This window comes from Solanum tuberosum, unplaced genomic scaffold (genome assembly GCF_000226075.1).
Source record: "Solanum tuberosum cultivar DM 1-3 516 R44 unplaced genomic scaffold, SolTub_3.0 scf00116, whole genome shotgun sequence".
In the NCBI taxonomy this organism is placed as follows: Eukaryota; Viridiplantae; Streptophyta; class Magnoliopsida; order Solanales; family Solanaceae; genus Solanum; species Solanum tuberosum.
In genome coordinates, this window is record NW_006239040.1 from 1153102 (window position 1) to 1166433 (window position 13332).

General features: G+C 35.1%; 1 protein-coding gene across 1 annotated transcript; it reads right to left on the bottom strand.

Annotated features, from left to right (window-relative positions):
- Positions 1-1463: 1463 nt before the first annotated feature.
- LOC102583971 (temperature-induced lipocalin-1-like) lies at positions 1464-4333 on the bottom strand. The gene is made up of 3 exons (XM_006350085.2): positions 4282-4333; positions 4022-4224; positions 1464-1651 (listed from the first exon to the last, which is right to left on the bottom strand). The coding sequence occupies exons 1-3, from the start codon at positions 4331-4333 to the stop codon at positions 1466-1468; spliced, it is 441 nt and encodes a 146-aa protein (XP_006350147.1). The 3' UTR covers positions 1464-1465.
- Positions 4334-13332: the final 8999 nt, after the last annotated feature.

A 13332-nucleotide genomic window follows, 5' to 3' on the forward strand; every position in this document is an offset into this window, starting at 1 on the left:
GATTACAGATGTGCATAATTTTTTATACTTGATAGCACGTTCATGTCCGGCTATATGTAACTTAAAACTATATATATTTTTTATGTGGTATATGACCGTTCAATTTACTTCAACAATTCTTGTTATATGTTGCAGCGAAAAATTCTCAAGTATATTTTCATGCAATGGGTAGTTTGGTCAATGTATTATGTTGGAGATGTATCTCATTCTTATCAGGTATATTTCTCAATAACAGACACTAATCTAGTTCAATAATAGTATGTAATTGCATATATTTTACTAACTTTTTTTGTTTTATGAAAAAATCTTACAGACGCTGAGAGAGTTGAAAGCAAATACTTCAACTCGCTTCAATGCAGATATTATCAAGTCCTCGTTGAAGAGGTTTCTGCCTTGGCCTTGTAGTAGCCAGTACAGTGTTTTATATTTGACCTGCTGATACCTTTTCTATCTATATGTTTGAATGTTATTTTGAATTTTGTGTTAGAGATGTTTTATTTTTAATCCTGTATTGTTGACTTTTACAGCAAATTAAAAACCTATTATAAGAGTTAGTTTGATCTTTTTTGCTTTTTATTTTCATGTCTTACCTCCCACATTTACAACCAAACACGGTATAAGCAATGTTAAATTTTAGGTAGGTTATAAAATAAAAAACTGAATAATGTATCGTTTTATAAAATTATTTATCAAAATGCTCATACTTTATATTGAACGACCCTTAGGTTTTAGTTCAATTCATGGGTCTAACTAGACTAAGGTTTGGTAATTCGGTATTTTCAAAATAAGTTTCGTTAATTTGGTAATCGATAATTGAAAGTAAATATCCAATACAAGTTAAGTCTAGTAAATCAAACTTTTGATAAATTTTCATGCAGTATATTTTTGACAAAATATGTTCATTGGATCGATAAACTTCATTGACAAATTATGTTCATTGGTTCGATAAACTTCAGTACGATAAATTTCAATTCGACTCAAATTGCTGAATTCTACCAAACACGTACAATGAACCGTGCATCAAAATGTCTAATCCAACAAACATATGGTCCCATATATGCTTTAATGCTTCAACACAAAGTTATCAATACCAACAATTGATGTGAAATCCCAGTTTGTTTGTATCCAAGAAACTTCACGTCAAAGAAAACGTAGTTAATAACCTATCGTGCAAGCCTCACACTGGGCCCGATATGCCAAAAGCGCGAGAAACACCATACTTTCCTTTCCTTTCCTTTTTGCACTCTCATGTCGCCAGAGGAGGACACGGGGCATAAAAAAAGGGAACTATCAAAACTTGTTCACAACATTTCACAGAGGATTCAAATACAAACCACACACTTTCAATACTATCAACTTTACATAGTTTCATAGGAAAAAGACTTGTAAAAACATAAGCTTTAAACATGTAGGATTTAACACACTAAAGTAAAGCCTTGGATAGTTTTCTTTTTTGGCCATTCGCCTATTTTCCAAGGATTGATTTGATCCACCAAATTCCTTTGGTGTCCACGGGGCTATCTTCACTCTCTGGTGGGGAATCAGATTGTGGTGTCTTGTGGAGCTTACTCACATCGTAGCCTTCTTCTTTAGCCTTCTCAACAAGCTGGTTGTAAATCTCATCATCAAGACATGTTCGCCTACTTAATATCTGCCAACAAAATACACTTTGTTAAGCCGGAAAACAAGAATCCGTTGGAAAAAACATGCAAAAACACTAGGTGATTTTTTTCGACTTGTCCAAGCCTTGGTGGACAGAGATACCCGGTACTATGCTGGTGGGAGGTGCGTGCAAACTTGGCCGAGACACCACAGTTAAATAAAAAAAGTGCACATCTGATAGCCTAACAAACAGAAGGCTTGAAATAATATGGAGTCTGTGTAACTAAATATACTACTGACTTCTTTAGTTTACATGGAACAAAAGTTCAGGAATTGGATATGGAAGGATGATCCTAATGTTCTATTAGTAAACAATATTCGTTTCAATAAGAAGAGGAAGAGAAAGGTAGGTAAATATGGTTTTCCACAAAATCTAATCAGCAGAGCGTTAATGAAACGTACAGGTTCTTAGGACAGCAAAAGCTTCAAATGATATCTAATGGGATGAACAAGCTTAACGCGAGGATCATTCACGAAATTTAACATAAACAGCAAACTGAGATGCCACAAATTATAAATAGTCTCATGCAAATAAGGTATAACAGGCTTGAAAGAACTAAAAGTATCAAAGACTTGATATAACTCTTCAAGAAAGTTACAAGTGAGAGCAGATCAACATAACAATGACAGAAAAACTAGAATGTTGATAGACTCGGTCACTGGACATGATTTCACATCTAAAAGGGTTGCCCGATGCACAAAGCTTTCAGTCTTCATGTAAGGTCTGGGGAAGGGCTACAACCCAAGGGTGTGTGATGTACATAGCCTAACCCATCGATTACACCGAGAAAAAACTTTACAGTTATTTCAAGGCTCACCTTCATTATGATTTCACATCTATGTACTAAAAACTCATCCATTTCAAAGACTACACACATCCTTAATTTAAAACCACAAGATTCAAAAACCTCCCTTTGTTCCTTAAACTTCATACTCAATCAAACTAAGACACTTAAAAATTGGCACAGAGGGAGTCTATAACTAATCTATCCAACACCTAATAAGCAAAAGTAGTCTTGAACTTCTACACTAAAAATCCCGACTCCACCTCTCTCTACCAACTAAAAACTCATCCGATTTTTATATAAAATGGTAAAAGACAATAACTTTAAAGGATAACAAAGAAAACTTACCAATAAATACTTCATACTAGGCTGACCATCTATCTATGTACATAAAAAAATCAAAAAATTATCTTATACATTTATAGTGAACACCATCCTGCCCCCTGATCACAAGACGAAAGCTTTACCGTTGTTCCAAGGCTACCATAACTCATCCATTTTTTTTACAACAAATGACAAAAACAACAACTTTGAATGTCAAAGTTAGAATAAGGGAACTTACCCATAGATACTTCCTACTGGGCTGACCATCTATCTATGTACATTAAAAAATTCAAAAAATTATCTTATACATATATAGTTAACACCATCCTGCCTCCTAGACGATAACTTTACCGTTGTTCCAAGGCTACCATAACTCATCCATTTGTTTTACAACAATGACAAAGACAACAACTTTGAATGTCAAAAGTTAGAAACAGGGAACTTAGATACTTCCAGCTAGGCTAACCATCTATCTATGTACATAAAAAAATCAAAAAATTATCTTACACATATATAATGAACACCATCCTGCCCCCTAATCACAAGACAACAGATTTACCATCGTTCCAAGGCTACCATTACTCATCCATTTTTCAATAACAATTGACAAAGACAACAACTTTGAATGTCAAAAAGTTAGAAACAGGGAACTTACCCGTAGATACTTCCTACTAGGCTGACCATATTTCTATGTACATAAAAAATTTCAAAAAATTATCTTATACATATATAGTGAACACCATCCTCCCCCCTGATCACAAGACGGCAACTTTACCGTTGTTCCAAGGCTACCATAACTCATCCATTGTTTTTTACAACAAATGACAAAGACAACAACTTTGAAGGGAACATACCCATGGATACTTCCTACTAGGCTGACCATCTATCTGTGTACATAAAAAATTATCTTATACATATATAGTGAACACCATCCTCCCCACTGATCACAAGACGGCAACTTTACCGTTGTTCCAAGGCTACCATAACTCATCCATTGTTTTTTACAACAAATGACAAAGACAACAACTTTGAAGGGAACATACCCATGGATACTTCCTACTAGGCTGACCATCTATCTGTGTACATAAAAAATTATCTTATACATATATAGTTAACACCATCCTGCTGCCCCCCTGATCACAAGACAACTTTACCGCCATTCCAAGGCTACCATAACTCATCCATTGTTCAATAACAAATTAGAAAGACAACAACTTTGAATGTCAAAAGTTGGGAAAAAGGGAACTTACCCATAAATACCTCCTACTAGGCTGACCAATCAAAGCATACTGATAATCCTCATCAATATACAAAACCCAATAATCACCAGTAACAGGAATAATAGGCAAAAATGGTGGAACATAAAACCTGACTTTCAATTTTGCCTCATCACTATTAGGATCAGCCTTATAAGCAGTTCCTTCAATAACAAAGCAACAAGTTGGTTTTCTTCCTCAGGGCTATGGTTCCCTTGATGATCTTATGGGTGAAATGAAAAGGGCAAGCAAACCTCTTTTGGTCTCTGTCTTATTTATCAAGCTTTTATTCTGAAGTTTAGTCATAGATTCGAATGAGGTTGTGTGCAAGCTGGCCTAGGCACCACACCTTTTATTTTCAAAAAAAGGAGAATTTTGAGACCTGAATACTGCTGTTTTAAAATAATAATACATGAATTACAATACTTGACCTGAGTCCGCGGTCTGTGCTGTGGTGATAGATCAGATAAGCTTTCTTGAGGAAAGGATGTTTACTTAACTTGGTGGTCTTTTTAGTGTAGATAAATATGTGCTTATAAGTTTTTTTTTCAAAAAAAATATCTGTTTATATGACATTGAGAGTGATTTAAGTTATACCTACCTGTATTACCTTGTAACCAACACCGAAAGAGATCTATTGAGGGTTACTCTCTACCACCATCACAAAAGAGGAGTAAAAAACACCATTAAATGGTATTGCCGGTTGTCTTCTACTGTGGCAACTTGGACTCTTCTATTGCCAGAGTTAGTTAATCAGTCGAGGAACTTTATGTCTTGGATGCAAACTAGTTATCTTTACTGTCTTCACATATTATGTGTCAACTTCTCCATAAAATAGACCTTTAATAATGAAAAGTAACTTTACAAGCTACTAGCAGTTCGAACTATGCCTTTTAGAGGCAATTTCTGCTTTCATGAGGGAAGACGAAAGCTTTTCCACTCAACAGAATTATGTTTCGAGCTTCAGTGTGCCTGTCTGAGAAATATTTTATATGGTCTACTGATGAAATATGTTTATACTAACAAAAGAAGACGAAATTGAGTAACAAGAAGGTCTGATTCTAATGTTTCTTAATGCAAAAAGTTTTTTGTGATCTAGTATTCTCTTAAATATTGACATCAAATGGGGATTTAGTTTGTACGAATCGATCAATATCAACACCTAATGCATCTATTGATGCCTTCAACTTTTAAGCTCATTGTTTTATGCATCTCTTTCCAGTTGAATAATTCTAGTTTAGATTCAACTTAGTTGGTTAGTCCCTTTTGCTTACAAGTGAGTATTTTGAATACTCTGAGCTATTTCTTCTCAAAGATCCCAAGATTAACGGTCATTATAACGTCAGTTTGTTGAGGGTTGATTTCTCAGATGGTCACTCAACTCTCAACTAGTAGTCTGAGAAATCAACTCGCTTGTTGCTGTCTAACTATGAGCATTGCTCAGACTCTCAAAAAATGTTGTCGCAGCCTTATCAAGTCCTTCAGAATGCACTTTTGGCAGATTTGCCAGGCACCCATTGACATTTTCGAAGAGTCGGAGCAACATAGCTATCTAATACAACTACATAACATGATAGTATTGTTTTGGCGTGTTAACGTAGTAAATGATTTTGTTTGAAAAAATGCAGGATCAAGATGGAACCATGTTAGAAGGAGGAGAATTCGGATTTGATGCTTATTCTCTTGGTTCAGGTTTTTGTAACTGGCAAGTTAGGAAGGAGAGGATGTAGTGATATAGCAAAAATTTATTTGCTCATTTAAGAGTCTCTTAACAATATATGCTTATTATGCCTTCTTTTTCATTGTTCCTTTCCAGTCCGGGAACGTTGTTATCGATCGTAGAAAACTCTTAAATGCTAATTACTTGTTTCTTTTAAAGGGCTGGTTCTGTGAGTTCAACTGAATCATTTGCATTTGTCTCCAACTCTGTATATATATGCAAATTCTTTTGAAATGTACACAAATAATAAGATTACCTTGAACTCGCCGACTCGAGATCCTGATTAACTTTTGGATGGGATGGTGGAGTGATTAACTTTTGGATGGGATGGTGGAGTTCTTTAACATTTTTTCTTTACTATTTTACAACTTTTTTAGCCAATCCAACTAACAGAAATTGAGTGAATATCGTGTGAGTTGATGACTCGTATGTCACATATTAAACTGATAAGAACCGATACTACACATGATTTTAGCCCACAGCCCAACATTTTTATACTAGTTTCCCCTGCTATTGTGACAAAATGGAAACTGCCTAGCATTAAACAAAGAGGAAAAATCATAAAGCAAAATTTAAACTAAAAAAAAGTGGGAAAGCATGCCATATTTACTAGTTTCCCCTGCTATTGTGACAAAATGGAAACTGCCTAGCATTATACAAAGAGGAAAAATCATAAAGCAAAATTTAAACCAAAAATAAGTGGGAAAGCATGCCATATTATTAGATCGCCAAAATAATAAGGCATACGCTGAATACATTAACCTCGTCTCAACTGATAACTAAACAGTTTTTTAATAACTTTCAGAATGCACATCTAGACGTTTCAACTCATTTCCACCGTATCTTGTGGTCGCATAACGTTGGCGTGACAATTATCATATCACCAAAAAAATAAGGCATACGATAGGCGCATTAACTTGGCCTCAACTGATAATAACTAAACACTTCAACTTTGAAAATGCATATCTACACACTTCAACTCATTTTTACTATATTTAGTGGATACATAACACTAGCATGCCACATAAATTTTGTAGGTTACATTCAACAACAAATAAAATAAATAGTGCATTTTTTTATACTCACTAGATATTTATATGTAAGTTGAATGACATGTTAACATTGTGACCTCCCTTTCCTAATTAATAGTAGTAGCAACATTTTTCTCGTAGTTGTTTGTCGTACTTGTTATTTTTTTTGCTCCAATTATCGCATTGTTTGATTATTGTTGTTGCTTCTTGTTTTTTTTTTTTTGTAAATGTTATGTTATGCCTTTTCTATTATTTGTTATGTCATATATTTGTCATTGCTCGAGTCGATCATAATCAATCTCTAGATATCTACCTCCACAAGGTAAGGGTATTATTACGTACGCTTTACCTTCCTCATACCTCAGAAAGTTAACTCTCGTTTTCAAGACTAATCTATGACCGAATAAAAATAAGTTTTGTCACTCTTTATCACATACATGGAGAAAAAATAGAAGTTTTCCTATAATCTCTAGATCTCTACCTCCACAAGGTAAGGGTATTATTACGTACGCTTTACCTTCCTCATACCTCAGAAAGTTAACTCTCGTTTTCAAGACTAATCTATGACCGAATAAAAATAAGTTTTGTCACTCTTTATCACATACATGGAGAAAAAATAGAAGTTTTCCTCACAATCATAACAAGATGAAAACATTTTGCTTTCGATCATCATGAAAATTGAAAGGATGTTACACAAGGGGAAAGAAAATAAATTGATCCATAAAACTTTTTAACCAAGATCATCAAAGCAAAGATATAATAACACCATCATGTTAAGCAAATAAACAAAATAACCCAATTTTAGAGATAGGTTTTTGGTCTAAATCAAAATATCGAGCAAATGTAGGATCCAGAGTATTGTTGCGAGACAGTTTCCGAGGCCGGTGAGCTTTAACAACCTCATTCAGTATGCGATTTTGAAATGTACACAAATAAAGATTATCCTAAACTCGCTGATTCTAAATCCTGATTCACTTTTGGATGGACTATGGTGAAGCTCTTTAACATGTTTTCTTTACTCTTTTTGGCTTAATGAACCAATACACTACAACTTTTTAGCCAATCCAACTAACAAAAATTGAGTTAATATCGTATGAGTTGATGAAAAAATACTACTCTTGATCTTAGCCCACAACCCAACTTTTTTATACGATGGAAACTGCCTAGCATTATATAGAGGAAAATCATGAGTCCGGAGCCAAAAGGGCAAAAAAAATCATCAAAAATTCCAAAATGGCACATCAAATTTTTTTAAAACCTAAGAGGCAAAATCGCTCCTGACGAAGCGATTTCCCTCTGACACAATGACTAAAAATCGTTGCTTGTCCAAATGCTTTTTTTCTTTTTTTTTATTAAAAAATGGTTGAGATCAATGTGAAAATAAGAATGCCGAATCCACATTCTTTGGAAACGAAAGACCCCAGGCCTGCGAGTATTATAATCTTCTAAGAAGATTACTAGATGAGAGTGATCAGAGGATACTCTAGGCAAATGGTCAACTCTGGTGGAAGCAAAACGACTTTTATATAGAAGCGGGCAGTCCCCATTCAAAAGGATTCTATCTAGTCTGGCCCAGATACAATGTTGATCGGTTTGATTATTGCTCCAAGTCAACTTGTTGTCATTGAAAGCCCAATCAAATAATCCAAACGAGAAAATCATATCTTCAAAGTTCATTACTTCAATAAAGGCATTGAAGTCAGGAGGCCGATCCCCAAGTTTTATCTAATGGATCCACAATTACATTAAAGTTCCCCCTATTAGCCATGGAAAGTTAATGCAAGTCGATAGTTCCTTCAATCATCGAGTACACTATCGACTTCCCACACTTATCATGACAACATCACCGATGACTTGAACAGGGTGGGATTGCTCACTACGATTCTTTTTCCATATCCCCCTATCCTCCTGATGAGATGTGATTATACCATTATTCCTGATATCATAAACCACTCTGTGAGGCAAAAATGCTTCGATATCATTGAAAAGCAGTTTCCATGTGCGTCAAGCACATCTATGATTTTGGAGAAATAACTAGTAAAGGAGTTGGCCTGGTCAATAAGAGGGAGTCATACTTTGGACTGCTTTTTTCAAAAGAAACTATCTGAAAGCCCCTATGGTTTGCTACTTCCAAACCTGGTTGTCAGGACTTGGAGTGAAATCTGTTCTATTTTCAGGCAACTCCACCAATACTTAAGGGCTAATAATGGCGGATTGGAAATTGAGCTAGCACTGATTTCTGGTTCCACCCCTGGCTCTCTGATATTCTTCTCATTGAAAGTACTGCTCTCTTATTGACCAGGTAAACTTCATACGAAAAGCTTTTGAAAGCTCTTGAAAATGTCTGTAGTATGAGGACCCAAAGCCTCTTCCTGAATAGGTAGGCACATAGTATCAAAAAATATCCAGTGAAGCTTTCTTTTATCTTCATCACCGCCTCCCCAAAAGTTAGCTAACATTTTTTCCAACTAGTCAAGAACTTCCTTTGAAACTGGAATCCCTACAAGAAGGTGTATAGGTATCGAGAAAAGAACATGTTTGCAAAATTCACTGGATAATAATGCTTTCATCTCCTACCACTTTATTTTATACTCTATCCAGAAGATGAGAATTTTCTTTTTAGATTTAAATAGAGGTAGTCCTAGATCAAAATATTAGGAATCAAAGCAAGGAAAGTAGCATTGATGGAACGGGGGATCACACCTTCAGTGAAGAAATAAGGTGACCAGCTGGAAGTTTTTAAAATCCCAATAATATTTTCTATATAAAAAGAATCCGGAAAGCCTGATGGCTTTAAAGGATAGGGGAGACCTTTTTTTGGGTTAGTGCTCGCCGACATGCTAAAAATAACCTTTTGAACTTCTTCCATATTAGGAGGGCTCGTAAGCATCTTATTATCTTCCTCTGTAACTAGAGAGGGGATGGTCTCAAGGATCTCATCTTCAAGCACCGAACCCTGAGAAGAAAGTAGACCCAGGGGGGTTGCTCCGAGAAATCCTTTATTTCTCGTCCACTCAGGGGGGTGCGGACACACCTGCGCGGATTACAGGTGACAGTTACAAGAATGGTGGGGAAGTTAACAGTACCCGACGACATTCAGGGATGGATGTAGACCCATCGGGCAGGGATAATCATTCCGGTCCTGGTAGAAGTGGCGACCATTCTCAAGAACGAAAAAGACTGCGCTGAGGGAAGCCCTATGAGTCACTGAAACGACGGCAGGAGTGCCCTTTTTCTATCAATAGAGGGAGCAAAAAACGGGCTTTGCTCCCCTTTACAATATGAAGAAAGAAATAAGGGTCGAAGTTTAGACCGCTCACAGTAGTTCTACCTATAGAAAGGATCATGAAAGAGGAGACAACCCATTTATGATTCCAGCCGAGAAGACTAGTAAAAGGAAGGATCAAGAATGTTATATATTTCAGGAGCTAGATTAGTTGGCGATGAACAAGTAAGAATTGCCTCAACCAAAATTGATGGAATTGGCCCTAAAAAAGCCATTCAGGTTCGTTATCGATTAGGTATCAGTGGAAACATAAAGATAAAAGAATTAACTAAGTATCAAATCGACCAAATTGAACAAATGAAGTATGAAATAAATTGAGAGCTTCCTGCCATACAGAGACAAGTTTTGAATTTGGTTTAAGGTGCTTATTATCTATCTTTCTTCGTAAAGCAGAAGTTTTTCAAGGTTACTCATGGCCGAATCTAACTCCATTTTCTTATCAGCAGACCAACTCTGATCAAGAGCAAATTGGCCTTCTTCGTTTTCGGCATTTCTAAATTCTGAAATAGTTCGCCAATTCAGTGCTTTATTTGTAGAGTCAATCTTCCTGGAGAAGACTTGAAAAGGATTTCCCGAGCATGGTTGAGATTAATGTGAAAATAAGAATGTCAAATCCACATTCTTTGGAAACGAAAGACCCCAGGCCTGCGAGTATTATAATCTTCTAAGAAGATTACTAGAGGAGAGTGATCAGAGGATACTCTAGGCAAATGGTCAACTCTGGTGGAAGAAAAACGGCTTTTATATAGAAGCGGGCAGTCCCCATTCAAAAGGATTCTATCTAGTCTGTCCCAGATACAATGTTGACCGGTTTGATTATTGCTCCAAGTCAATCTGCTGTCATTGAAATCCCAATCAAATAATCCAAACAAGAAATTCATATCTTCAAAGCTCATTACTTCAATAAAGGCATTGAAGTCAGGAGGCCGACCCCCAAGTTTTTTCTAATGGATCCGCAATTACATTAAAGTTCCCTCTACTAGCCACGTAAAGTTAATGCAAGTCGATAGGTCCTTCAATCATCGAGTACACTATCGACTTCTCACACTTATCATGATAACATCGCCGATCTTTGGCGCTTATGGGGGGCCTATCATACACATGCACCACCAGAGTCTTCATAAGAACTCTGGGGCGAGGGCCAAGGTGAACTTGGATTAACGATGAGAAGCGGTCAAATCAGCGATTTTAAGTCAAATTTTTTTTTCCTTACTTCGCTGTAGGGGCAGCGTTTTTACTTCGTCCATGTCACTACTTTTCCTTTTTCCACCTTCTTTCATCACTTATCTTCCTCTTTTACTTCTTCCATTTAAGAAGTTAAATAATTCATATACTTAATGCTCTCTCTTTTGTTCTTCAAATTAAATGTCTTCAAATGTCCAAAACTCAACCCCATCACCACCATCACTAACAACATATGCCTCATAAAAGAATATTGAATTAAAAAAAAACTTCAAAAGGAGCAAGCTTAAACACATTAAAAAAAAAGAAGTGTTTTTTAAAACCGCTATACTTCCAGCGATTTTGATAAAATTAAAAAAAAAGTCAAGAATTTTTTTTGATGTGTTTAATCTTTGCCCTTTTGAAGTTTTTTTTAAATTCAATATTCTTTTATGAGGCATATGTTGTTAGTGATGGTGGTGATGGGGTTGAGTTTTGGACATTTGAAGACATTTAATTTGAAGAACAAAAGAGAGAGCATTAAAAATATGAATTATTTAACTTCTTAAATGGAAGAAGTAAAAAAGAGGAAGATAAGTGATGAAAGAAGGTGGAAAAAGGAAGAGTAGTGACATGGATGAAGTAAAAACGCTGCCCTGCAGCGATGTAAGGAAAAAAAAATTGACTTAAAATCGCTGTTGTGGCAACAATTTTTAATAACAAAAAAAAGAAAAAAAGTTTTTGGACAAAATCGTTGCTCTAGTAGCGAATTTTAGTCATTGTGTCGAGGGAAATCGCTTCGTCAAGAGCGATTTTGCCCTTTTGGTTTTAAAAAAATTTGATGTGCCCTTTTGAAATTTTTGACAATTTTTTTTGCTCTTTTGGCTCCTGACTCGGAAAATCATAAAGCAAAATTACAACCAAAAAAAGTGGGACAAAATAATGTATTATCAAATCACCAAGAAATAAGGCATAGAATAGACACTTTAACTTGATTTCAACAGATAACTAAGAGAATGCACATCTACACACTTTAACTCATTCCCAAATGTATCTCGTATACACTCGAAGTTGATGTAACACGTGAATTTTGAAGGTGCTTAGATGATCATTTTCTAAGTTGGAGTGTTCAACTAACACAATGGAACACGTTGAGGTGTTTAGATGCTAGTTTCTTGTTGAAGTCAAGATAAAATGTCTATTTTATGTATTATGCCAAAAAATTATTACAAATACGTGCATTATACTTTACTGAAGAATAATTAGGTTGCATTCAACAACAATTAAAATAAATAGCGCATTATTTGATTTTTGTTATTGCTTCTTGTTTTTTCTAAATGCTATGTTATGCTTTTTCTGTTATTTGTTATGTATATTTTGCGTTACTCGAGTCGATAAAAACAATCTCTAGCTCTCTACTTTCACGAGGTAAGGGTAAGATTACATACACTTTACCTTTCTCATACCTTGCTTATAAAATTATACTAGATACCTCGGCATTATTTGAGAATACTATTTGACTAAGAATATCATATTTGATGTAATTGGTTATACAAATAATTAAAACTTGCTCCTGTAATTCCAGAATTTTTACTGGGGATTCTAATTAAGAAAAGTACTAGATATGAAAAAAAATAAGGTTACGATAGCAAACCCCTTGGCATTGATCTTTCACAAACAAAAGTACTGCAAGAGTGTCTACATATATGATGAAATAGAAAGTTTCCTCACAATCAAATAACAAGATGAAAACATTTTGCTTTCAACCATTATGAAAATTGGAAAGATAAATTGATCCATAAAACTTTTTAACCAAGATCATGAAGCAAAGATATAATAACCATCATGTTAAGCAAATGAACAAAACAATCCAATTTTTGAAATATGTTTTTGGTCTTGGTCAAAATATTGAGCAAAATGTAGGATCGAACAGACACGAAGAATCAATGGTCAAATTCAATTATAACGAAACAGAAGGAGATATATAACGTTGAAGTAAAGTTAGAGAAAAAGCGACAAACACTTGAACAGTTGGGAGGAAGAAAAGAAGATAAGTTCATTCATAAATCTTGTTAAGCCAACAAATAAAGATATAACAATGTTAAAT

Coding starts and splice junctions, on each gene's coding strand:
- LOC102583971 (XM_006350085.2), bottom strand. CDS start 4,333: ATGACTAAACTTCAGAATAAAAGCTTGATAAATAAGACAGAGACCAAA. Junction 4,225..4,281: donor TAAGACAGAGACCAAAAGAG/GTTTGCTTGCCC, acceptor CATAGCCCTGAG/GAAGAAAACCAACTTGTTGC. Junction 1,652..4,021: donor CTAGTAGGAGGTATTTATGG/GTAAGTTCCCTT, acceptor TTTTGTTGGCAG/ATATTAAGTAGGCGAACATG.